The sequence below is a fragment of the Fringilla coelebs genome (assembly GCF_963513975.1).
Source record: "Fringilla coelebs genome assembly, chromosome: 2".
NCBI classification, from domain to species: domain Eukaryota; kingdom Metazoa; phylum Chordata; class Aves; order Passeriformes; family Fringillidae; genus Fringilla; species Fringilla coelebs.
Window position 1 is genome coordinate 52,630,734 of NC_140029.1, and position 27,601 is coordinate 52,658,334.

The 27,601-nt window shown below is 35.5% G+C and overlaps 1 protein-coding gene across 2 annotated transcripts in view; it reads left to right on the top strand.

The window, feature by feature from the left end:
* Positions 1-27,601, top strand: part of KLHL1 (kelch like family member 1) — a gene marked incomplete at both ends in the record, with an annotated part of 182,526 nt that overhangs the window by 125,132 nt on the left and 29,793 nt on the right. For both annotated transcript variants that reach the window (XM_084223982.1, XM_084223983.1), the window contains 2 exons: positions 11,153-11,339; positions 26,492-26,716. In XM_084223982.1, the coding sequence (XP_084080108.1) occupies positions 11,153-11,339; positions 26,492-26,716 (412 nt within the window). The remainder of the gene's footprint in view (positions 1-11,152; positions 11,340-26,491; positions 26,717-27,601) is intronic.

Genomic DNA, 27,601 nt, shown 5'->3' on the forward strand with positions numbered 1-27,601 from the left:
ATGCTGCTAAATGCTCAGTTTTGTGCAAGTGGCTTAAGCCAATTTAGCCAAGCAATATTTTTAAAGAAATATTTGTGTTAATATCAAGCAAACAATGATAAATTAATTACCTTAAGAATTAATAACTTCCCAGCCCTCAAAAAATGAATTTCTGGCAAGCTTCTAGGATGATCTGCATATTTCTCTCTTAAGTTATCAATGCAATAAAAATTTGGGCTTGTAAAACTTTCAGTTGTCTGTATAATGACAATTAGATGAGTATAGATAGCAGAAACAAGATAAACTGTTATGTTTTTACTTTTCTTGTGTAGATCATACAGTAAATCTAGCTATTTAACTTTTTTATAACAGCTTCTCTGGGAATGGATGTAGCTTGTCAGCTGATACTTTACCTGAATAAAGATGATACATCAATGCAGTGTGCAAGATACAGACCAAAGGTTTTTCTCTTTTGCCTTTTAGGTAGTTCTAAAATTGTCCAAAAGTCCTGTCAACATGGCTGGGATTTTTTGTTTGTAAATAAACGACATGGGAACATTTGTAAATAGTGAAAATGATAACTGCTTAACACAGTTATGTGTGACCTTCATTTCCAAATACATTTTATTATCAGTAAAGTTTAGTAAATACTGGTAAATATCAGTAAAGTTTCAGTAAATGCTTTGAAGCTGTCACAAGGTGCTGTTCAAAAAAATGAGTGTGACAACATAATTCTATAATACTCTTTCTTTATTCAACAGACAGGCAACTTACCTGAATTTTTATTCAGTTTCTCATGATATACTGAGCTTATGGTTCACTACTAAATATTTTGGGGTAAAATTAATTAATGGAAGACTGGATTTTTACTAATTAAATCACTTTACCCTCTGTAATGTTAAGTCCCTATTTTTTGTAGTGTAGTGCTCTTTTCTGCTTTCTTTCTTGTCCCTTAGATTGATTCACTTCATAAAATACTTCATAAAATACCAACTTTGTGCCACTTAAATTTATTCTCTGTTGTGAAATATTTAGAAAAATAGTTTTATAAAAATACTATACTTCTGTTACTTATTCTCTGCATTTTATGTGAAACATTTAGGAGAATGTATGTTTCATACACGTCCCCACTAGAATGTATAGACTGTATCCATGTGAAAACACATATTTATGGATAAATTAGATTATATTAACTCTCAAATCAGTTAGAAGCTCTGGTCATATAAATAAGAGAATATTTTTCCTTGACCTTTGAAATAGATCCATTAATAAATAATAACTTCATAATACAGTTACACTCACATAAAATGATGCCTTCCATTTTGAGAAGACATGTTTTGCCTGTTGCTTGTGTTTTTGCAAGGTCATATGATCTGTAGTCATTTTCTGGCAGGTTTATATCTTTTTCTCTCTTACTGACTGTCAGATTGACAATCATATTGTCCTGGCTGGATACCACTCCACCCTCCCCTCCAAAACTGGACAGGGGAGAGGAAGTACTATGCAAGGCTCATGAATTGAGACAAGTTTTGCTGCTAGTTGCTGATGTTCCATAAACCATGCCTCCAGAGGTCATGCAAATACAACCTATTGAACGTAGTTAGGACAAAGATCGGTCACTGCTTTCAGCAATTGTTAACAACAGGTAGTTTTAGAAGCAAAACCCATTATTGCTGTTGATGCCATTGAAATCTATCACTCTTAAGTGAAGAAGGAAGGAAAAAGGGAGGTCTAAGAAATAATTTGGACTCACCCTCCGTAATTCTGAGTCCCTGTTTTTTGTAGTGTAGTGGTCTTTTCTGCTTTCTTCCTTGTCCCTTAGATTGATGCAGCATAATAGACAAGCGCAAAATATGACACATTTTCTTTTCTAGTTTTTTTATTTGAGTCATCAACATTTCAGAGATTGTGAATGTCTTAAAAGAATTCTTCCTCTTCAACATTTGTAACATTTAAACATTAAATATACTGTCTGGAAAAGGTGCTTAAATACAGTCCCCCTTCTCTGATGTTTTCTTATCCATCTTTTTTGCCTACTTCTAAGAATGAAGATTGTATTTGAATCAGGAGGACATTATTTATGGGGAAAAAAACAGCTTCTTTTATGTTCCATTTCTTTTTACTTATTCTCATATTAGAATTTTATAAAAATTACATCAATTCTGGTAGACTACTTACTGCAGTTAAGAGGTAACTACAGTAAAAAAATAAAAAGCCAGTAATTTTCAAATATGGGCTGTTAGTTGTTATTGACTGAATAATGTTTGTATTCCATTTGTTAGCATCTGTCGTGCTCTTACCTAATCTCTTATTTATCACTTTTAGAAGAAAAAAAAAAAATTGATTCAGAAGAACTTCAAATAAAGACATCTGTCTTCAAACAAAAGGAGACCAGCCAACATTTTGTCAAAGGCCAACCTTTTTGTTGCTTCTAGTGTTGGGATATTTTTTAGATTTTCTCTTATTTTAAATGTGATTGGGGTTTTATTAAGTTTTGTTTCATTTTCTTTTGAATGAAATTTGACCTTTTGAATGCAATTTGACATTTTATTATTTCTTATGTAGTATTTTAATACTATGGCAAACTAGCTAGTAGCTCTCAGAATTATGAACTTAATTTTTTCCTCAAGGAGTGGAGAAGAAAACCTGCAGGGCATTCTACAAGACATTAATCTTACCTACTTTATCTAGAAACTTAATATTTACTTTAAGAAGCAATTTATCTTGAAATAAATATATTTTTCCTCATTTTCTGGAGAATAAGCATACTGTGATGAACTATAGATCTGGCCATCAGTAGAATTGTGTAGTAAGCTTGCATCTTAGATTTTGCCCTCATTATTTCAGCTTCTCTGTAAAATAAATAGATTGATAAAATTGCCATTCAAAGATGTTACTGGAGCAGAAGCTGGGGTGGGAGGGTTTAAAACAATTTATCTTTTCCTAAACTGAATAACATTTGAACCAATAATACATCTAGTTGATAAGTCAATTGGACAAATTATAATCAGTTTCAAATACAGACCTGGTTGTATGAGGAGTTCAACAAAAGTCAGTATGTGTGCTAAAAAAGTGTGGGCATATTTATAAATTAAGTTAAAATTTTAACTGTGTCATAAAAGATAACATAGGTTTACTTATAGAAAATAATACTGAAGATTATGATAAATGAAATTGTTAAATCATAAGCTTTGGAGAAGAGTTAGTGCTGTGAAAGTGATTTCAATACCACAGTTTAATTACTTGCCACAGATGCTACCAATGAATGTTCCAATTCCATTACTTAGTTTATTTGAGAGGAGGTTGGAGGGGGGAAAGTCAGTTTCTTTATTTCTGTATCAAATGCACAGCCTCAGGGAACATGTGTGTACATGGTTGATTGTTTCTCTAGTAAATTTTTTAGGGTAATCTAATGGTAAGCTAAGGAAAACAAACTTCAACTATGCTATATTCATTTTTTTGTTTTGGATTTTGTACCCTGATGTGGGGGAGGAATAGGGAGGACTTGGTTATAACTAAAGGGTAGAAAGCCAGTTTAAAATTGCTTCTGAATATGAAATAATTTTTAATGTGTTGGGAAAAAGGAATTACAAATCAAATTAATACTGAACACATTTCCTCTGCCAGTGATTATGGTCATCAAAAATGCAAGCTTAGTAGATGTCAGAATTTGGATTTCAAACAGAAAACACAATAGGATTTTTTTTCCAAAATTCCAGTCTGAGACTAATCATTATTACTGCTATGTGACTGATCTCTATGCAATCTATTATCACCTGCATGCATGCAGAGATCACAGACTTGCAGTGAGACTAATGAAAATCTGTGGTGTCTAAGCAGTAAATCTTGATGTAGATTATTTGTAATAGACATGATTAGCCACATATTTCTAGGAAAAACTGGTCATTCTTAAAGATCCTTAGTCTGCTGCATGCTATTGCTGAGGAGAAAATAATTTTTGTCTGTGAATACAGAAATCTGAGGGATTTAGTATAATCTTTCTTCCTGACTTGGTTGAGCAGCTGGCTTGACTAACACATCATGAATAATTTAGTCCATAAGCAACACAAATATTGAATTTTATATACTGGATATTTGTTGTACTACAGAAAAATGCCTGGAAATCTCTGCGCTTAAAAAATTTTACTGAAATCATTAATTAAATATGAATAAGAAAAAAGAATTTAAAAGAGATCCAGAATGTTCAATGAGCTGAAAAAAAAGATGGTAGAAAACAAAATGAGACATGCTAAATTTGAGGTATAATAAATTGCAGATATTTTTCATTATTTTATTTCTAAGACAAAATATTGAAATTGTTGTTTTAAAAGCTAGCAAAAACTCAAAAAATAAATTAGAAATGAGCTTTTTAAAAAAAATTCAATATAAGGCCCCTGATTACAAGTCAAGTGAGTAAAGCAGATGGTTATGTTGGATTTAGCTCAATACATTCAATTCCTAGCAAAACAAAAAGGTCATTTAATAATATTGTGAAGCTTCATAGAGATCAAATGGAATCTAGTAATGGAGTTGAAACTTCAGGTACATACAGGATCTTGAGACCTTGTGTTCTCTATGTTTAGAAGTCTCCAAAAAAGTTAACAACTTTTATAGTTTTTTCATTGTTTAAAACGTAAAGGAGAGACTGAGGGAATGTTTAAGAGTTTTCATTTTCTTCATATAAAATCTAATTGCAAATCAGGATCTGTATAATAAATGACAGTATTGATAATACCTCAGAATGCAAAAATTGGCAGAAAATTCTATGACTACAGTGCATTTTACTTTCAAGATATAGTAACTTAAAAGAAAGAGTTAAGTGATATATATCTTTGCAGTAAATTCACAATTGTACAGTTCTTGATGTTATACCTTCTGTTATGAAAAGCTAAGGGTTTTTGTGTGCAAAACTCTACCACTTTTTAAATTAATCCATAATTTTTGATGTCTTTTATGACAACTATTCAAAATTTTTGCCTGAACTTTTAAAGGTTTTTAAATTTATTCTTATTCTCTGAATATGATTCTCAAAAATTGTAATAATGTCAATGCTTAATAAATAGTCCCAAATATTTTCTCACATAAACAGTGCAAACACACTGTTCTTCTTACTCCTGTTCTCTTAGGATTTTTTCATGAATACCTAAATTAGTATGTATAAAAATAAGATTTGCTGTATATTTTTCCTTTTTGAAAGTATTAGTGATGAATGAAATATTTTGCTGATTTTACTTTTCTTTACTTTTTTTTACTTTATTTTTCTGAATAGTTAATAATATTAATGCTGGACATCACTTAAATTTCTAGTGTAAGCATGTAAATACCTTGCATTGCCAAGACAGCCATAAGGATCTCTTACTAAAATCTGTTCTTTTCAAGAATAAATGTTAAGCAGAATATTTAGTTAATATCGAAATAGCAGAAATTAAATTGATATTGAAAGAAGCAAACCATACTTTAATTCTATTCCCCAGTACCTGTGATTAATTTTCATAAACTCATCCCAGCCAAGACCAGCTAATTAGTAAGAAAATACTCTGTAAATTTTCAACTGAAATTTTCAACTAAGATTACTTAGGTGTCTATTATGCCTATCCCATAAATTCAAAGGTTTTTAATGAAGAAGTTTAAACACATTAAACAATAGTCTTTACACCAAAAAAAGTGCTATCCAATAGAAGTAGCTCAGAGTTTATTCCTTTTGTAAAAGAAGAAGTAGCACTTCTCGGGGGACTTTTTTTTTCTTTCATGTTTGCAGTGAAACATAAATAGCCTGACTGATTTTTCTTAAAATGGGTATGTTTCTATAAAGCTTTAATCAGAATTGCAATTAAATTAAGTTGAAATTTGCAGTTGCAATAATATTGCAAACATTTCCTTCAACTCTCTTATAGTCAGAAAATACAAAATGTCAAAAAATTTATTCCTTTCACCACATTAATCAATAGAAATGCTTGTATTCATATGGTAATATTCTGATGTAGGAATCATGACCTCTACCAGCTTTAGACAGATAAAAATTCTTCAAATTGGAGCTTTGTCCATGGAAACACAGCATTTCCTTACATATTGAGCAGCTTGAGCATGGTAAGACTTTGAAAGCATACTGACAACTATTTTTGTAGAAAGTTTCAAAGCAGTATTTTTATTCTTTCCAGAAACTCATATAAACCCTTTCTTTGCTTTTCGTTTTAATCTGTACAAAGAACAATCATGACCTTACATTTCAGAAGTCTGTTCTTTCCTAGCAGCAGCATTACTGTGATCATCAACAATAACCAGCTGTAACAAATCTGTACGTGGAAGAAGACTCATGAAAGGACAATGATGGCTAATCAAACTTCTCTCTTGAAAAACATTCAAAATGCAAACTTCAGGTCATTAATTCTTCAGGATTTTGTTTCACATGGTAATGTGATTTTCTGACTCAAGGTTGCCAAGTGACTTGGGATGTATTTTGGATCAAGGAAGAGACTTGTGGACTTTTTTAAATGAAATGTGCCATGAAAATCCACATCATTTATTCACAATGCATTTAAAGGACTTTTAACTTTTTGTTCTTCTGGTATAATTATGAATACTATTAAGATAATTCTAATCCCCTGTTCTGTGTGACATTGGCATGCAAGTTTCTAGGGCATAGCACTCTTTAGGGTTTTTCTGAGGGAAAATGCATCTAGATACTGGGATAATTTTTAGAGAACTGGAAGTTGCTTTCTGCCTGTGAAAAAATTAGTATGTTTGGGTATGAAATTTAATTGTAATCAGTGGTGTACAGAATAATTATATGTTTTTAAGGACTATTCAAGATTCTAAACCATAATAAACAGTCGTGGGCAGATACAGACCACATAATGCATAATTTGGAATGATGCTGTCCCTCTTTTGGGGCCATCTATCTCTCGGATTACAGATTAAAACTTTTGCATGTGCTTAGTATTTAATTTTGGCACGCAGGGAGTACTTTCTCACTTTGTTCACTTTTATAGCCCTGATATCTGTCCTGGAGGAAATACCCATGGTTTTTCATTTTAGTGGTAGTAATCCGATGGTGTTTCATCATCTCCCCTTTTGGACAATTATTGTGTCTGAGGCACATATCGAGGTGGAATCTGAAGTTAGTTCATCCTGAGTGACTATTGTCACAACTTGCACTTTTCCCAAGATAGAAAGCGCTATCTGAATAACTAAGGGGTGCTCTCTGCATTTTCAGAAGTATAAGGTCACTATGGAATCTTTGGTGAGGCAGCTCTGTGCTTCTTCCATTGCCTTGTAGTCTCTCCCAAGAGTGAAGTAAAGGAAAAAAGTGGTCTTTTTCTTTCCAGGCAGGTGGAAACTGTTTCCCTGGCATTGGCTGAATTTCATCCTAGATGACACAGGGTAGAAAGCAACCAGTTCCATCTCTCAGATGATCATTTATGTAGAATAGGTGTGGCTTTGCTTAAGGTCATTCAAATCAAGTATTCAGATCCCCACAATCGTAGCTGCAAGTCACTGGGATAACAGAAGCTGGGAGAGATCTGTCAGGAAGCAACAAAGGCAGAGCTGCTCATCAAGGAAGCAAGGAAGGAAGGAGGGCACTGAGGGTAAGGATGAGGCAGGCAGCATTCAGTGCAGTCCTGTGGTGCCCCCATGGTCAGTCACTGAACCAGTACCCAACTACTCCTTTTTTCTCATTAGACTTGACTTTCCTTTTGGCAGTACTTGAGTGCCTTACGCTCCAGATCTCAGACTGAATGTGTTTCACTGAGTTGAAACGTGCCTGCTCTCTGCAGCATGGTGCTGGAAGTCATTTGGAAGTGCATCTAAGGAAGGACTTTTTGAGGGTCTTAATTGGGAAAAATGAGAAACATGGTGACACAAAGTGACAATAAATTCTCAGGATATTGCTAATCTGAGATGTTCTAGCAATGGTATAGTTAACTATGCTGGCACTGATACTGTTGTCTTTTGAGAAGCTACAGCTCTGTGAATTTCCGCATTACAAAGCCCAGCAATATTCAGTTAGTATTAGACACAATTCTCTCTTTATCAATTATGTCATAGACATAGAAGAGCAAGCTGGACATAATATGGTTTCCAGGGAAACATCCTTATTAACTGAATTTCCTGATCAAGTGCATCCTGATTTAATAAAAATATATTGATTGTTGTGACATAATCAGGAAAGATAACTGGAGTAGAAAAACTTTGAAGCATGCTACTGAAATTTATACAAGATGAAACAGCTTTATATAACTTCTGGTTTCTAAATAGTAGCTTCAATGTATTTTTTTTGTTATTCACAACTTCTAGCCTTTAGAAGATTCAGAAATAGTGTTTATCACAAGTTAGCCCATGTTCTAAAAAAATTAATAAGAGGAATGATTAATTTTTTTTAAGGTGCATGAACAAATGTTTCTGTCCTGTTTTAAATTTTTATTTGCATTTTTTATGGTTTTTTTTCCCATTTTCTAATAATTTTTAAGGTGAATTTCTAACTTTAAAGTAAAAGAGATTCAGCTTTTATTTGTGGTTGGTGAATTAAGTCTCAGAATTTTGGGACAGAACGGTGTTCACAGATTATTTCTTCTTTATTTGAAACACCTGGCAGCTCAGTCGAAAGATTTCAAAGATAAATAGTTGCTTTAAGAGCCTAAGCATTTCTGGGTAAAGGAGTAATGGTCTAAAAAGAAATCACCAATATTATTGTTGGACTTTGATCCTTGCTGATATAATAAGCTTGCCGTAAAAACCTTTGTCATCAATTTCATTAATTCCATTAGGCATTAGAAAGTCTATGTAACTTAATATTACCTCAAATTTGTGCAGAGAAAACTGGTAATTTGATATCTTAGCTCTCTTGTGCCTGTATTCTTTTTAGTTAATGTTGACAGAGTACACTGTTTGGTTCTGTAGTCCTAAATGTGTGTTAAATCATTTTGCAATCATCCTACCTAAAATCCGGACATGATTTGTCTTCAGATCTTTCATTTTCTAGTCTACTGAGCAGTGTGCTGAACACTGTAAAGGAAAAAAATCACAAGAAGAATATAGGAAAAAATCTTAATATTATAAGATAAAAATTAAGTGTTATGAAATGTGTCTTTCACCCCTGTTTATAAGCATACTTTTAATATTCTTATTTAGTCTTATTCATTGAATAATAACCAGAACAGGCACACAAAAATGTGCAGAAACCTTTATCATAGAATTATAGAGTGGTTTGGGTTGGCAGGACCCTTTAAGATCATCATGTTCCAGCCTCCCTACCAAGGGCAGGTGCACCTTTCACTGGATCAGGTAGCTCAAAGCCCCATTCAGCCTGGCCTTGAACACTTCTGTGGGGACCCTAAGAGGCCTCCCCTGAGTTAGGGAGACTCAAGCCACTCCCTCCCAACTCCTCCATGTGTAAAATTGTGGCTTCCACAATTTCTTTGTACAACCTGTTCCAGCGCCTCACCACCCTCAGGGTAAAAAAATTTCTCCTTATATCTAATTTAAACCTACTGTCTTAATTCAAAACAATTCCTCTTAGTTGTGTCACTGCATGCTTTGTAAATAGTCTTGCCCCCTCATTCCTGTAAATTCACATGAGGTACTCAAAGGCTGCAATTAGGTCACTCTAAGGCCTTCCCTTTTCCAGGCTGAACAATCCCTGTTCTCCCAGTCTTTCCTCATAGGAGAGCTGCTCCATCCCTCTCATCATCTTGGTGGCCCTCCCCTGGACTCTCTGCATCAGGTCCACATCCTTGCTGTGCTGGGACCCCAGAGTTGGTGCAGCCCTGCAGGTGGAGTCAGAGCAGAGCAGAGGGGCAGAATGCCCTCCCTGTCCCTGCTGCCCACGGGGCTTTGGATGCAGCCCAGGTCACATTTGGCTTTCTGAGCTGTGAGTGCCATGGCTGGGTCATGTCCAGCCTCTCAGCCACCTGCATCCCCAATCCCTTGTCTTCAGGGCTGGTCTTGTTCTTTTTATCCCCTATCCTGTGTTGATACTGGGGGCTGTAACATCTTTTGCCTTTCTTTCAACCATCAACTTATTTCATGACTAATGCCTAAAATCAGAAACAGACAACAGCTGTCTACGTGTGCCAGCTGTTAATATTTCAGATGTCACAGAAAACGTGTTATCTGCCAAAGGCTGACAGATTGACAAAGGACATTCAAGCTTCTTCTGCAGCCATTGAAGTCCAGATGAAATAGCTGAGAGCTCTTAAAAAGGAATCTAGCTTCCTCTCTCTAGGCAACTGCAAAACAATTTGCATATGTTTGCATATATATGTCTGTGGGAAGACATCCTTAGACTCCAGGAATGAGATTCTTCTGCTTACTGGCCTTTAGCTGCTTCTCTGAATATTATTTGATCTCCCAGATAGATGTTCTATATATCTAGAAATTTACTGCACTATACAGATAAGCTGTTATATGCAATTAAATCCTGCTCTAATTTGGATGTCTTAGGTTGTCTGATATACCTATATGGGTCTGGCAGATATGGCACAAAATCTGCATGAGTGTTGCACTCTTCTGGCTTGGCATCAGTGAGATCACAGAATCAGACAATCATTCAGGTGGGAGCTGGCCTCAGGAGTTCTGCAGTCCAACACCTGCTCAGAGCTAGGTCAGTCGCGAGGTTAACCCAGATTGCATAATTCAATGGGATCTTGAAAATTTACGAGGTAATTTACAACATCTCAAAAGCTGGTAGATACATATATATATAGGCAATTGAATTGAACAAACATTTACAACTTGCAGCCTTCTTCTTTGGAATCACAATAGAATATCCTTTTACCTGTGTGAACTGAGCATTGTTGGTTTTCAGGTGGGAGAATTGGTTTTGTTTGGTTTTAAAAATAAGGGATGTTCCTGCAAAGAGATACATTCTGTGTTGTGCTGGAAACCATTAAAAGTAAGTCAACCTACAAGACAGTATTTAGTTTTTTTCAAAGCCTTCAGTAAAAGATTAGTATGATTGTAGACTTAAGGGCTGGTGAAACACCGGCCTTAAAATCCTTTAAAAATCAACTATTTAATTTTCTCTCTGTGTTCCAAGAAAAAATAGCCCTGAAAAACTGTGTGTTCTAGAATGAAGAAATATACTTGTGACATCCATTTCTATTTGTTTCTCATTGCATGGTATTGCTTTCCTAGGAATTTCTAGGATGTTTTTTTCACTTATTGTCATTCACAGATATTGGCTGACCTGGAAAACCATGCACTTTTTAAGGATGACTTAGAATGCCAGAAGCTTATTCTGGAAGCCATGAAATATCATCTTTTACCAGAAAGAAGAACTCTTATGCAAAGTCCAAGAACTAAGCCTAGAAAATCTACAGTTGGAACACTTTACGCTGTTGGAGGAATGGATAACAACAAAGGTATTATAGAGTATTTGTTGCTTTATGAGTTATACCTCATATTTTATTTGTCAGAAAATGGTGAAATTTTCTATTCCAAAATTGGTGGGGGGATGTCTAAATCAATCAAGAAATGTTGCCAAGATTTTGGTCCAGTGAAAGTCTACTGATATTTAAGGAGAAGCATAATACAGTTAGAGAAAAGAAACTGAGTTTTGAGTTTGTTCTTTGTTCAAAATTATTATAATTTTCAGAAAGAAATTTAACAAAAAAACTAGAATGGTAGTAATATACCTTAGTCATAGTTTTCTAGAATTTGTTTTTCCTTTTTAGGTCAAATACTTCTCTCAGTTTTTTTAACCTTTGATAAAAGGCAGCTTGATATGCAGTGTATTCAATCCTTTAGTAATTGTCTGGGATATTAATGATGATTCATGGGTGTTCCAATGTAGAAATTTTTGAGTCTTCTAGAAAAAAAGATAACTAGCCTCAACTAGATTGCTAGTTTGTCAACAGATAAAGGAAGGTAAAATTACACCCATTTTTCTATGAAGTAGAAAAAGTGGAAAATTTATTCAAGCATTTTGTTGTTATTTGTTTGGAATAAGAGTTATGATGATAGGTTATGCTTTCATTTCTGGTAAATTTAATCCACTGATTTCTTGAATGGAGTGAAACAAAATATTTTAACTAAAAGCTAGCTATATTACAAGTTTATATACTCAAAAAGGGTTTATATTTTTTGGGGGATATTCACTAACAATTTCACAGCATTTAAATTTCATGTCCATATTTAGACTGAAGACTATACCTTCAGAAAAACTAGTTCTAATATAAAATAAACTGTACTTTTAAAAAGTATAGTATAAAATTATATCTTTAGTATTTCAAAACTCTTTGTCTGGGAACTGTTATTGAAGTTGTTTCATTAAATAGCTGTGGTGATATTGCTTACAAAATGCCATGGCATGTTTTTTCCCATCAGGTTGTACCAGTGATTAGAATTTATGACATCTGTGCCTGTGTGAAAATAAATGGGTGGCATCAAGAGAAATATGACAAGCAAGTTGAGGCAGCTCCATGCTTTTGGAATGAAGCTGTGTTACGGGAGGTTTAGATCAGATATCAGGAAAAAGTTTTTCACCCAAAGGGTGACTGGGCACTGGAAGATGATCCCCAGGGAAGTGGTTACATCACAAAGTCTGTCTGAGTTCAAAAAGTGTTTGGAAAATGCTCTCAGGCACATGGTGTGACTCTTGGGGATGTCCTGCGCAGGGACAGGAGTTGGACTTGATGGTCCTTGTGGGTCGCTTCCAACTCAGCTTACTCTGGGACTGTGATTCTTTGACCCCACTTTCCTGAGGCCCCCCATAGAGTATTGCATCCACCTGTGGGATCCCATAATGACACAGAGCTTCTGGAGCGAGTCTGGAGGAATCACAGTGCCAGAGCACCTCTTCTATGAAGGCAGGCTGAGAGAGAGAGCTGGGATTGTTCAGCACAGAGGAAAAAAAAAAGGCTCCGGGGAGACCTTGTAATAATCCGCCTTCCAATAGCTAAAGGAGTCATCAAGAAAGCTGGAGACAGTTTTTACAAGGGCATGTAGTCATAAGACAAGGGGCAATGGCTTTAAACTGAGGTCGTAGGCTCAGATATATTTGGAAGTAATTGGTTTCTGAGTGTGGTGGTGAGACACTTGCTCATATTGCTCAGAGAAGTTGTCCCGTGCCTGGAGGTGTTCAAGGCCAGGCTGGATAAGGCTTTGAGCAATGTGGTCTAGTGAAATGTATCCCATATCTTGGCTCATGTGTTGGAACTAGATGATCTTTCACATTTGAAGGTCCCTTCAATCCCTGTTCAATGAGTCTATAACAATAAGAAATTGTTGCTGAAAGAACCAATACGTATATATATATATTCTGAAAGTAGCTGCAGATTATTTTTGTCCTTTTAATAGTTATAAACAATCATGTAGCTAGTGTTAGTTATGGATGTGCACAGAACATTGTCTTTGGATGATATAATACAAATTTCCTCTTACTTACAACAAATTACAATAAACACAAGCATTCAGGTAGGAAATGACTGAATAATAAACCTAATTTGGGTGCAGCTGTATTTGTTCTTATTTACTATAATATCTGTTTCTCAATAAAAATTCAGAAATATTTAGGATGACAGCAGGAGGCAAAGCACCATTACCACATCAACACACAGCCTATTTTGCAGATTCAGGTCAGGCAGACAGTTCATTTCTGTAGCAGCAGGAGAAAACACAGAGCAACAGAGGTTCAGCCCTCTGTTTCTGCAATCTCTAACTGAAAACTAGCAGGACTTTTACACATTTACAGCAGATAAAAGCTGCTTTGAGAATGGGCTGGTATGGCAAAGGAGCATCTGCATAGCAGGAGCCTGTGTTACAGCTGATGCAATATGTGTTCCCAGCAACCCAGGCTCTGCAGCTGTGCTGTCTCAGCTTGCATCTGTTCAGCTCATCTCTTTTGTGATCCTGCTGTGTTCTTGACTAGCTTTTATGCCCAGTGAGTCTTGTTTCCACACATCCATTCAGGAGACCTGAGTGCTCTTTGCCTGCTTTGAAGAGTCACTGAGTTCATAAAGTGAGCCTGGGCTGGGAGATGATGCTGATACTGTATTATCTCTCCTAAAGAATTAGTAATGTGTTGTTTCCCCCACAATTTTCTTCACTGAAAGACTGATATGGATGGTTGAAATTCACAATGATAAATTTTTAATACTTCCTGATGTTTGCTACCAAATGTGAAATCGTTGCAAATAATTGGATGAGCTAGACAAATTAGTAATTTATTAACTAGCATATAAAATAGTGGCTAAGTGCAAATATTATGAAAGCATTTGAAGGTTATATGGCTCATCACATAAAAAGTAGCCTAGCATGCTAAGTTTGTTTTCAAGTCTCTTCTATAATTATCTTCCTTTCCATAAAAATGAAGTGATAATTAAACTCCAGCAAACAGCAACTGGAATTTTTCCTGATATGAGAAATTAATGCAGCATAGTACTAACTGGATAGAGAGGAAAGTATCAAAGTTAGATGAATATGTAATTTTAATTTCCTAGACAAACTAAAAGAATTTAAATCTCATTTTCCGCACACCTTTACTTATTTATTAATTTAATTTTAAAGGCACATATAAGAAACAAATTTTCTTAATTTGTTTCTAATGCAGTATGTCTGCATTAATGGAATGGGATGCATTAATAGATTGTGGGTATGTGCTGCTGACAACATTCCATTCACTTTACCCACTAATATCATCACACTGACTTCTCTAATTTGGATTAGCAATATTTAATCATGTATATGGAAGTCCACAAATAGAGGAGGATGAATGACTGAAATAAATGAGTAGTTTCAAGAAGTGGACATACAGCAATTTTTAGGAATGATTAAGCTCTGACTTCCTGCAGCAATCCTGGAAACCCAAATACAGAGCAGAAGCCAAGTGGTAGAACATTACGTATATGGTCTGTGTTGGTGCTATGGATTATGGGCAGGAAAATATCCAGCAAGAGGAGATTGGTATCAGTAATCAAGCAGTGTTGTAATGATGTCAGAATGCTGATTAATTTCTCCTGAGGTGTTTTAGCCTGTCTTACTCTAGGCAGCAGTTAGAATAATAAGGGAAAAGAAGAACTTGTAGAAAAAGAAAATAAAGGTGTTTCAGTAACCATTGTCCAAAACCACTGGTATATATTACTTTTGGAATAGCCCTAGACTAGTTCCTCAAAGTCCTAGATTAGTTATTTTTTTACTGAATCCCGGTCCTTAAGTAAATACAAGGGAAAAAGTAATGAAAAGTTGCATGAACAAGAACCTCTTCCATAAAAATGTGGTAGGTCATTTTAAAAAGTGATGGAATAGTCAATTTACTGAAGCACCAATATTATATATGTGTTTTTCATTAATCTTATCACTAGACATAAAACCTGCTGCCAAAAGTACCCTGGTAGTAAGCAGGTAATGTTCATCATTAGGCTGTATCAAGCAAAAATAAAAAAGTTCTTTTATTGTTGTATAGGTATGTTTTAGAAAGATCTCTTCTATTGCAACAGGTATATTAAAAAAATTAACCTTTTGACATATGAAATTGAGGCCTCCAGTCATTCTTATTTATACACCCATGTTGCATATTTTTCCTTTAATGTATTTTAAATCATTGCAATAATCCTCTTTGTTTAACAATTACGGTTTCTCAAATGTGGTTTATTACATATATATATATATATATATATATATATATATATATATATATATATATAATAATTTCACAGGAATGCCATCTAGCATAGCTGCATGAAGTTACTCTTGTTCTAGTGAATTTTGGAGATGTCCTTGTTTTTCTGGAGTTTTTATGTTTTGATTTTGATTTTGCTTTTTGTTTTGTTTCATTTTGTAGCAAGGACGTTTCTCAAAGCAGATTTCATTTAAACTTTATTTTAATTTTATGTTTTTTCATTCTCATAAAGGCATATTTTTAAATGCTGAAAGAAATATTAAAAAGCCTTTTGAAAATACTGTAAAAAAGGGCAAAAATAGAGAAAGATTATGTTTTTTCTCTTAGGTATTTCTTCCAGCTTCTTGAGATATGTGTCTGAGTTGTCTGTGATTTGAATCTGCCTTCTTCCTCTTCAGTTTAGTGGGAATTTGTAAAAAAAAAAAAAAGAAAAGCAAAGCAAGTGAAATCTATCAAGGTTGTTATAAAGCACTTTGCAAGCTGTAAAAATTGCTACAAACTACTTTGTCTTCACATACATAAACCGTTTGACAGCATTCATTATCTATCCATTTGATGCACAAAACTATATTGAGTAAACATCTTCATCTTAGTTGCATTTTCATTCTAAGTATGCAATGTACAGTAACTGTGTTTAATTTTCAGAATGTGGGGGCCTAAAGTCCTGTGTTTGTATAATACACAAACAGAAAAATCCACTTATGAAGATGTAGTATTTTCTTTTAAAAGAAAGTGTTTATTACTGAATATTTCTCCCTGATGTGCTTTTTGAAAAGTTTTATATAAATATGCATACTTTGTAAGTATACTTATGTATGTGCATATATCAGCCCTGGTCTGACTCCAGGAGCAGCCCCTGTCAAGCAGGAACATAAACAAACCTGCTGTTGTTCCCCATTGCATAGACAGATGTTTACAAAAGAGCAGCAAAGTGAGAACTTGATGGTCCTTCTTGCAATCCTACTCTTTTTATTGATAACATCACATATATGTCCTTACCACTCCCCTGTATGGGTTTCTTCTGCCTTTGGTGCTAATTTGTTTTTACCTGTGTATTCCACGAGGACATTTTTTTATCTTAAAGAATCTTAAAGAATATATTCATAGCCTTAAAATACCTCAAAAGGACAATAACCCATAATAAATTGTGCCTCTGACATTCCAAGCAGCTGTCAGTATACCACTTTTTATTTAGACACCTACAGTTTTTCTCTGAAATCTTGTCTGCTCTATTTAAGTTGCAGTTCTATGTCAGCCAAACAACTGCAGCATTTTCAAGTATCAGAGGTGAGTATTTTGCTGAGATAGATGTGAAGGGGCAGCAAAGGGTACTGGGGTTGTTTAGGCTGCAGAAAAGGAGGCTCTGGAGAGGTATTATCACTCTGTACCATTAACTGAAAGGAGTTTGTGCAAGGTGGGAGTTGGTGTCTTTTCCCTAGTAACAAGCGATACAACGAGAGAAAATTGCACCAAATTTCCGCACCAGCGGAGGCTTTGACTGGATATTAGGAAACATTTTTCCGGTGAAAGAGTTGTCAAGCATTGGAACAGGCTGCCCAGGGAAGTGGTTGTCTCCATCCCTGCAGGTATTTGAAAGATGTGTAGATGCAGCACAGAGGGACAAGGTTTTGTCGTTGACTCAGTAGGGCTGTGTTAAGGGTTGGCAATCTTTTCCAACCAAAATGAGTCCATGATTTTGTGTTTGCACATTCCATGTAATATATTTTGCTTTTCTTGCTTATGCTTTCTGTAATTCTTTTTTTTTTTAAATGAGCCATTTAAAGGGGTTTTTTTTAACATAAAAATGTGTGTTGGCATAATCCGGTGTTTTCCCAGACGTTCTCTAGCTAGATATGGAAGACATTGGAAATGGAAAACAATTTACCTTAAATCTAAAATGCACTGATAAGCAAGTAACATTCCATTAGCTTCAGGTAAACCAATGACCTGTTTTCCTTTTTCGTGCTTTCTGGAAGACTCAACAAGAAAATGAAAATGGAATATATAAACAGAAACAACAACACAGAGAAGTATACTCTTGTTGGAGAAATCAAGATAGCATGGTAATGTCATCATGGTGGATTTTCATGAGAAAATTAGAATACCAGAGTAAGTGGCAAGCAGGCTATGCAGAATGAATAAGTAAAATTTTCAGTGCCTGTATTGCAAATATGCATTGAAATTCACTTTTGCTTATATGTTCCTTAAACAGAAAAGATGTAATTTAGCTGTGGGGAAAAATAATCCACTACTTTTTAAAACAGAAAACCAGACAATGGATTTTGGGGGAATTGGTTTATCTTTTGCAGAAATTCATACTTTTTAATATCGCCCAAGAGCTCAGTATTGAATATATGCTTGATAAACTAAAAGACAGTCTGATTTTTATTTTGATTCACACAATTATGAACAGAAAACAAAACGAACTGTTTCAAGAAATATCTATCCTCTATCTATCTATCTATCTATCTATCTATCTATCTATCTATCTATCTATCTATCTATCTCTCTACCTATCTACCTATCTACCTATCTACCTATCTACCTATCTACCTATCTACCTATCTATCTAATATTTAGCCAGCAACAAAACATTCTGGAGAGGGAAATCATAATTAATGAAACAGCAGGAAGTAACCTCATGGAGTTCAATATGGGGAAGCACAAAGTCCAGTGTCTTTTCCTGATAGGAACAACCCCTAGAACCAGTGTAATTTGAGGGCTACCCAGCTGGACAGCAGCTTGGCAGAAATGTGCCTGGGATCATTTGCCCCAAACATCTGCCTAACAATTGTTCAGATATTTGGAAACAGCAAAATTGCACCTGCAGGTTTGATCCCTGGGAACAGATCTAGGGAGCACAGGAAGCTGTACAGAGCAGCCACTCTCTCCATCCACTGTCTGCTCCCTGGGAGCCCTCACATGGGAATTTTAAAGCATATGCTTCTATGAAAGAGGCACATGAGGGGATTTTTGTTTTCCTGTTTTCATTTGCTTTTGGTTTCTCTTTAAGGCACCAAGAAAGATTTGCATCAATTCTCACTGCAGAGGTGAGAGATGTTCCCAGAGAATTTCCCCCTGCAGGTGGTACCATGAGAGGTCACTTTACATGCCTCACTACTGAGACAATGCTCTGCATCTCTTTGAGAACTGAGCTACATCAAGGATAAGGAAACTGTTTTTCCCTAGGTAGTTATCAGAAAAAAAGATGGTAAAATACCACTATTTGAGGTTTAAATCGCCCTCTATCCCTTCTCTTTTCAGTCATCAAATTGCTTACATCTTCCTTACTCTGGTCAGTTCTCACTGGAAGTACTGGTCAGTCCTTTAAGAGCATCTCAGACAGGTGATGAAAGGACTGGAGCCTCTCTCCCGTGAAGAAAGGCTGAGAGATTTGGGACTGCTCAGCCTAGAGAAGAGATGACCTCCAGAGGTCCCTTCCAGCCTCAACTGTTCTGTGACTCTGCCACATGCTAATGTAATTGTAGAGTGAAAGTAGAGCCTGGCTAATTACTTCACCAGAGGAATATAAAATACACTGGCTAATCACTAATGAGATAATTAAATGTATAAATCACACTAAAATTCTCTTCTCGTCCAGTTCTTATAAGTATTAACATGATTACTTCCTTCTTTTCACTCCTATGATTTTCAATATGTTCCAAACATTCAGTCTCATAGGCTAATTAGCAGTTTAAGTACTTTGATTTAGCAGAGCATTTCAGAATAGGAAAAAAAAAAAAAAACAAAACCAAAAAAACCCAAGCCATCCTTTAACACCATCTGGTACTTTTTCAGTACTTATTTTATATCACTAAATTTCTGGCTTTTTTTCAGTGTAATTATCTTCTGAAACTGCTGATTCAGTTATAGTTTGAAACAAAAAGAAGAACCTGAAGTGACTGATTCTGAAGCCTTCATGGCTTCAAATGTGAGAGAAGAGCAAAAGTTATCACACAGAAGATAAATTTTACAATCCCACAAGCTTCTTACCTTGTCAATCTGTTGCCCTGGAATTCACACCTATTGGTACTAACTATGGGATTATGCAGACAGCGCAAGAGGGTTGTGCATCATGAGTTTGTAAGGGGGATTATTATCCCAAGAACAGCCCTCTGTTCCTCCTAATTACTTCCCTGCAACTTACTCTATTGTCTGACATTTCCAGTGCAGATACCTTATCACTTAAAAAAACAAACAAACAAACAAACAAACAAGCAAAAAAACCCAACCAACCAAAAAAAAAAAAAACCACCAAAAAACCATACAAAAAGCCCCACCTCTGTGTGTGAGCTGGAGAAGACATATACCTGGCAGATGGATAACTTAGAGAACTCCTATACTATCAGAAACCTTAGCTTTTTCTATACACTAGCCAATTTCTGTACCCTGATCACCAAAGTTTCATTAGCAGTTGTCACTACTGGTATTTGCTTTAGTGTAAACCACCACAAATTCTTGCTCTGTAAATAGTTCAGATCTGGAACCCTCAACAGCCAGTGTGGATAAGGTTTGAAAAATGCTGGCATCTCCCAGTGTAGTCCTCCAGCTCTATCTTGCGCCTTCAGCCACCTCACAAATCGCCTTGCTGAATTCTAGGAAATGCTCAGGAAGTCTCTATTGTCAAGAACAAGAATATCCAAGTAATCTTCAGTAGAGTTTTCATCTTATTTTTAATATTCTGAACTGGAAAACCAAATAAGCACAATTATCTTCTTAAACTACAGATGGCACCATACAGAATCCAATCAGCATTATCTGGGTCACACCTGAAAAGATTAGGAATAGCACCCTGTGCAGTGGGTTTACCTTAGAGGGAAGTAATTGCAGCAGAAAAGAATCTCCCAGCAGCTGAGCTAAGGGCTAAGAGGTGTGGATGAGCATTTCTACATCTATAATGAAAAATAATGAAAGAAGGCTGGAGGTTATGGGAAACTGGTACTGTTGCAGTACCAAACTGCTCAGTTCACATTATTTAACCAAATCGTGATCAAAGAAGCTTATTGATTTAGTATAGTATGTAATGAATTCTCAATCAGAGGAACCATGTGCTTAGAATCAGTATCAATCATGCAGTAGATAAATTGCAATACTAGACACTTGCAAAATATGAATTTACATATTCTTTAAATTTCTTAATCTTCTTCGTGACCAAATCCCTCAAGGTTCTAGTTGCAGACCCACATGTACATAGACACACAAACACAGATACACAATTTTGTAGGTCACCATCAGCTGCTCCCCACTGGTAGGAACTCCAGTGGGTGCACACCCCTCTTGCAGAATATGTAGTTCCCCTAGAATTTGCTTTTGTCCACATGTGGAACTTTTGTTATTATTGTTAACACATTATTTGCACAATTTTCAGTGGGAACAGAACTGTTTCAAAAGAAGAGGCGTAAATTTGTTGCTGAGCAAAGGTAGACTATCATACTGCATGGCATAAATCATTCATAAAAGGAACTTTTCTAAGTTTTAGACTACATAACAATATAAAATAAACCATGAATGTTTTATGTAATAACATATAACACTATATTGTAAAACAAAGTGCATAACATCAAAGACAATGCCTAAAATCGCTGTTGAAAAGCTGTCAGTTTTGATACGCTCAGAAATATAAAGATTTGAGGGAAAAACCTGTATTGGTTTTAGAGAATTCTGCTCATATATAATAATTAAGAATGATCACATTTGCTGATTTTTATTTCATATCACTGTATGGAAAATCCTTCTGACATTTTAATACATGTTTTCACTAAAATGAAGTGAGAATCTTTTGTGTTATATATTTTTGGAGTGCTTAAAGGAATTTATAGCAGTCTTATTATAGAGTAATGAACTGCTACCCTATGCTACCATTTTCTGTATAGCTGCTTCTTTACCAAAATAATCTCCTTGATACCTGCATCAGTAACCTCCTTAGGTGACATTCGTTCCACTTGAGTCACCAACTTTTCAGTTAAAATTGTAATGTTGCAGATCACTAGATCAAGGTCATCATTTTGCGCCTACTCACAGTAGCATCTCTAAATCTTGAACAAAATGATCAGACTACATGTCAGCAACTGCTTTAGTAATAGCAAAATCAGCAGAAAGTCTTACAGGGGAAAAACAAAAAGAAGTAGAATTTTTCTGATGATAAATGTAGAACTCCTACCCTTCTTCATGGGTTTAAATACTGAATCATTCTACCATTAAGGGGGAAAAAAAGGTATTTTATGTGAAAATGTTTACCCTGAATACAAAGATAGTTGGGCAAGGGGGTTATGTTTGGGATTTTCATCTGCCTCTGAAACAATTTTCACTATGTTTATACGAAAAGTCCTGCATTTATACCCAGCTAAAATAAATTCATTGCATTCATAGTCTCAGACAATCTTCATCACTTCATGTAGCCAATGTCAGGTTGTTGAAAAATACTTAAAAATAACTTTGAAGGACAAGTTTCTAGGTAATTCCGCTTTTGACTTAAAATATTGGGTGCAAATAATATTGCTATCCAAATATTCTTTTTCATTCAATGACCCGGCTGTATTATTAGTCTTCAGTCATCAACAATGCAAAAAAATGTGAGGATGTCAATCAGGTTTCTACAAAAATCTTGATTTATAAGTCATTAGCAAGGAACTGAAATATGCTTAATTTTAAAAATAGAAAAAGTTTAAGAGAAGATAATTAGAGGATCATTTGAGGGGTTAAACCAAAATAATTTCACAAATTCATGTGCTTAAAAATGGCAACAAAACTAAAGACATAGAAATTTGTATTTAGTGCAATGGTTTACTGTTCTGTAGATAAAGGTGAAATTGTGAGAAACATGGAGTGGTAGGATCATCTTCATCCTCGCTGCATACACAGAGGAATTGTCAGCAGACATTAATGCAAAATTAACCTGATCATCTACGGCATTTCATTTCTGAAGTTTTCTTTCTCTGTAGGACTCTCATTACTTCATAGACCTTGATTAATCAGGGTTTATAATGCCCATATGCACAATACACAGAACTAATTTCATCCAACCCCCAGCTGGATCCTAAGTAGAATTTGAGTTAGGAAAAAAAAAAAAAAAAGTTGATATGTGCCCAGAACATCAAGAAACATTGTTATGTTCTTATCAGAAGTTATTTGTGCTGTCACAGTCATGGAATAGCTTTTAAATTTACTACATGCTTTTCTTTATCATGCAAATAGCTATTAAATTAATTCTGTTTCACCTCACTATGTCTTTTTCATATGCTCTCTCTTCAGTGCTACATCCTGAAATTAGCCAGTTCTATAGCTCTGTCCATCTGAAAAATAGGAGTTTGTGTGTTCGAGAGGAATTGTCTGGGTGTGTAGTACTTTTATGATAAAATCTTCAATATTCTGTGTATTTGTTTTTCTTTCATCTTTACAATTTCATACCCACTGTCTTAAAGACAGTCTAGTAAGTAATTTACTTCCTTTTTACCATTAGACCACTCAAAAATTAGTAGTGATACATCAGTGAAGGAAGCAATAATAATATAAATTGTAAAATATAATTTCATGTACTTTTTAATATAGCTTGTATTTTTATTTGGATCTATGTGTGTGTTATTTATTCTGTTTTGTTTTGTTGGAGAATGTATCTATCTCTGCATAATCAGCAGATATGCTTCAGCTCAAAATGAATAATGAATTTTTTCTTTATTTGTTTCATTCATATCTTCACATTAAGCCTGTATCGCAAATTTCCATAAATATATATACCAGTCACTTCCCAATTGCTTCCTACCATCCTCATGTTCTTGGGAAATTGGATTTTCTGATTTTCTGAAACATGTATCATAATTACACTGGTTTGTTCATAGGGATTAGACAAAAGTCCTTGTCTACGGATTTCTGACATTGCTAAGACATCCTTTCCCAGCCTGTACAGACTGGGGCTGGCACTATTACCCAACACAGCTCATTTCTTTGAGTTTGCACAGTTTGGAAGTTCGCTTCAGTTAGGAGTTGTCTCTGCTGACCGCCATGCACTGGTTATGGCAGAGAGGAGATGACTTTCTAATCTCAGCTGTCATGTGATGCTACCAATTTTTGCTAGTCGCTGGAGCCAGCATCTGAGTGAGTGACTGTTCCTCCACTGCACCACAGCCTGCTGGTTTAACAACCTAGATAGTGATCTCACCTTGGAAGGGATGAAAGTGAGTGGAGATGGGATTCTGTCCCTCTCTTTGGGAGTTGCATATGGGGCGCTCTATATTCCTTCCAGATCTGGCAGCAAAGAGTGACTCATCATCTTGCAATGATTATAAATTCACTGTGCTCACACCTCAAATCCTGTGTCCAGTTCAGGGCCCCTCACTGCAAGAAGGACCTTGAGCTCCCAGAGTGTGTCCAGAGAAGGGCAGTGGAACTGATGAAGGGTATGGGTATGTCTGTGAGAAGTGGCTGAGGGAGCTGAGGTGCTTTAGCCTGGAAAAAAACCAGAAGGCTTATCACTCTCTATAACATGCAGAAAGGAGGTGGTAGCGAGGTGGGTGTCAGCCTCTTATCCCAAGTAACAAATGATAGGACAACGGGAAATGGCCTCAAAATGGCACCAGAGGAGGTTTAGTTTGGATATGAGGAAAACTGCTTCACTGAAAATGTTATCAAGTGTTATTGGAATTGCCCAGGGAAGTGATGGATTTCCCATTCCTGGAGGTATTTAAAAGAAATTTAGATGTGGCGCTTGAGGTTAAGTAGAGGATTTGACAGTTCTGAGTTAAAGGGTGAATGACTTTAAAGGTCTTTTCTAACCTAAATGATTCTGCAGTTTGACAATTCATTGATCCACTTAGACATCTGGCAAAGACAGAACTACTATGCAAAATATAATCATAAAATATAATCAGTTACTTAAATGCTAAAACAGATTTCCAAGAAATTTCCCCAAAACCTTAATGTTTATGAAATTCTTAGCTCCAGTAGCCTTACCACAGGTCAAAATTTTGTCAATATAGAATTAGCAGAAAAGGCTGTGAGAGAATCTAAGAATGATATTGCTGTCCTTTTGAATTAAGATTCCTAAAAAATGGGAAAACAGATGTTTTGTAGTCCACTTAGTGACAGGAGATTTTAGCAAAAGTAGCTCAAAGGTGTTGTCAAGATAAAGCAGTGGCCTTGTTGTTTGTGCTGTGTTTGATGCACCCCTGGATACTTTAGAGCTTCTGCTTTTATTCTGTTGCAGAGAAAATTTGTGATGTCAACATTTAGCATTGTAATAAACCTTTCTAAACCTTTCTATATGCAAATATATTCAAGCCATAAAATATTTGATAGATGAAAAGTCAATATTTCAATATTGTATTGATTTTATATACACCAGAGGACCTGACTTACATAGCTAAACTAATTTGTCTCATAAAATCCTATTGGTATCAAGATTTTGCCTCCTCTCCTAGCTACAGAAAATCTTTTTGCTTTCATGATCAAGACAATTGAACTGAAGAAAAGAACCCTATTCCTTTGTCAGAAATACCCAGTTTTCTTCCTAGGAAAGGTAGAAGTTTATTCTCTTTTAGTGTCTAAGCTGTGTGAATATTTGACCACATGTATGGGAATGAAGAACAGTCTAAATATTATAAAAAAGAAATTCTCAAAAATCTGCAATTAAAGATAACCTAAAGTCTCTGCTGATGATTCTTTTCAGTTGTTTCACCACCTTTTTGTTTAAAGATTTTTCTATTTTGAGTGTTACTATTGCAGAGTCATTGCAATCAAAATAATTACTGTTATTTAAGAGGTCTTCTTTCCTTGTCTGAATTGCAGTCTAGAATGTATTATATTCATGCTCTGAGAATAATGATTTTATAGGAATGACACCTATTTCATTTTGTGTGGGTGACTTTTGTCATTATTCTCATTCCCATTTCTATTGTTAGTATTATATTATTCTATCATCCTCCTCCTCATCATCATTAGAAATTAGCAAGGCACCTTATCGGATAAACAGAATTTAAGCAGTCCAGGAACTCCTGGGTTAGGTTCTCAGTATGTAATATAATAAAATATTGTGGCAACCCAGACTTAGCCAATATTAGAAAATATGAGCTGAGCATAATTCAGACTATTATAAAAGTACAATTTTCTGAAATAAGAATGAGAAAACTTTTAAACTGTACTTTTTAACATTGAAGTAAACAGCTTTACAGAATTCATGCGCTACAGGTCCAGCTTTTAACACAAATAGATCCAACATATAAAACATTACAACTTTATGAATATGCATCATTATAATATGCCCTGCACCACCTCCAAGAAACTGCATCAAATAAACTGTATATTTTAGTCCTGCACCACCTCCAAGAAACTGCATCAAATAAACTGTATATTTTATTTTTTCAAACTTAAGTATTAATTAATTTCCAGCTGTTTATTTTAAACTAGGATTAAAAATATCTCTCTCTAAATTGAATGCAAAATTTGATTCATATGTCTTGTGGCTTAATAAAACTGGAAGGGAATTTTATGCATACAGTTGTATCCTACGTTATTGCTCCTCTGCTACACTTCTATACAAATTGAATTTAAATTATGTCTTTTTTAGTCCAGTTAACAAAACTATTGCTTTCATGATGTTTATTTGAGCTTGGTTCATTGCTTGTTGGTTCCACATAATGAATGAATCCTAACAGAATTATTTGCCATGGAATTATAACATTTTATTATAATCTAAAGGGTTAGTTCCAAAGAGTAACGCTTCATAATTATGTTGAATTTTCTTTCTGTAGGATATTTAAATTTTGAAAGTGAACCACTCTTATGTGTACGTTAAAATAAAGCACTGCTTACATTTCAGATTAATTATTAGGCTATTCTCTTAAGCATTAATTTAAATGCATCTATAATTTTGATATTTGTAGTTCTGCTTTTATGTCTCATCAGGAGCTACAACTATTGAAAAGTATGACCTCAGAACAAACATATGGATTCAGGCTGGAGTAATGAATGGCAGGAGGCTTCAGTTTGGTGTTGCTGTCATCGATGACAAGCTGTTTGTCATTGGAGGCCGGGATGGGTTAAAGACATTAAACACTGTTGAATGTTACAATCCAAAGACCAAGGCTTGGACTGTGTTACCACCTATGTCAACACACAGGCATGGCTTAGGTAAGAAAAATATATTTTTAAACATGACACTTTTTTTTTTTTTACGTAACTTTAAATGGAAAACAGTACTTTTAAGCTCTAGTAGCATTCCTACCAGTTACAGTAACTAGGCTTTGCAGCATGATAAAGAGAACTATCCTGCCTCCATGAGGTCTGCTTCTTATTGGCCTCCAGTGGTGGGTGGTCACCTCCTCTGATTTATGTGGACCAGAGGCTTCACCATCACCCACTCAAAATCTCACCTCCTCACCCTTGGGAGGGGGCACATTGTGGGGTGCAAACCCTTGTAGGGTGCAAACCCTTGTCTAGGAAAGCACCCTAGGACCTCCACAAATGGGCAAATGTTTGACCCATTAACACCTCAGACTCCCACGGAGACGTGTGGGTATGAAAATGTTAAAAGCGGGAGAATGGCAAGGAAGATGTCAGATTTGCTCAAGTGACCTTTCATCCTGGAATGCCAGGGCCTGGAGAATAACAGTGTGGGAGCCCCATATATGTGTTATGCCTACTGATGTTTATCTCTGTTTTGAGAAGTAAAATTTCTGTGTAGAGATAACATAGGTGTTTGGAGAGGCTTATGGACATGTTTGAGCTCCCTGTTTTGGGAGAGAGGTCATAAAAATCCCAGAGGAGATCCCAGCACATTGGTAAACTATGCATGTGTGGGTGCTTGATAAATGGGTGGAAGCAGCAGCCTGGCCACCTGCTGGGATTGTGTTCCTGCCTGGGTGCTGCTTTGGCATCCTCTGGTTAGGAAGGTAATAAATAGGAAACAAATTTGCTCTTTGCATTTCAGCAGCGGTTTTGAAGTTATTCCGCCTGCCTGCCTGTGTTGACTCATGCGACACGCGACGTTATCCTGAGTTGCAATCAGCACGTCCT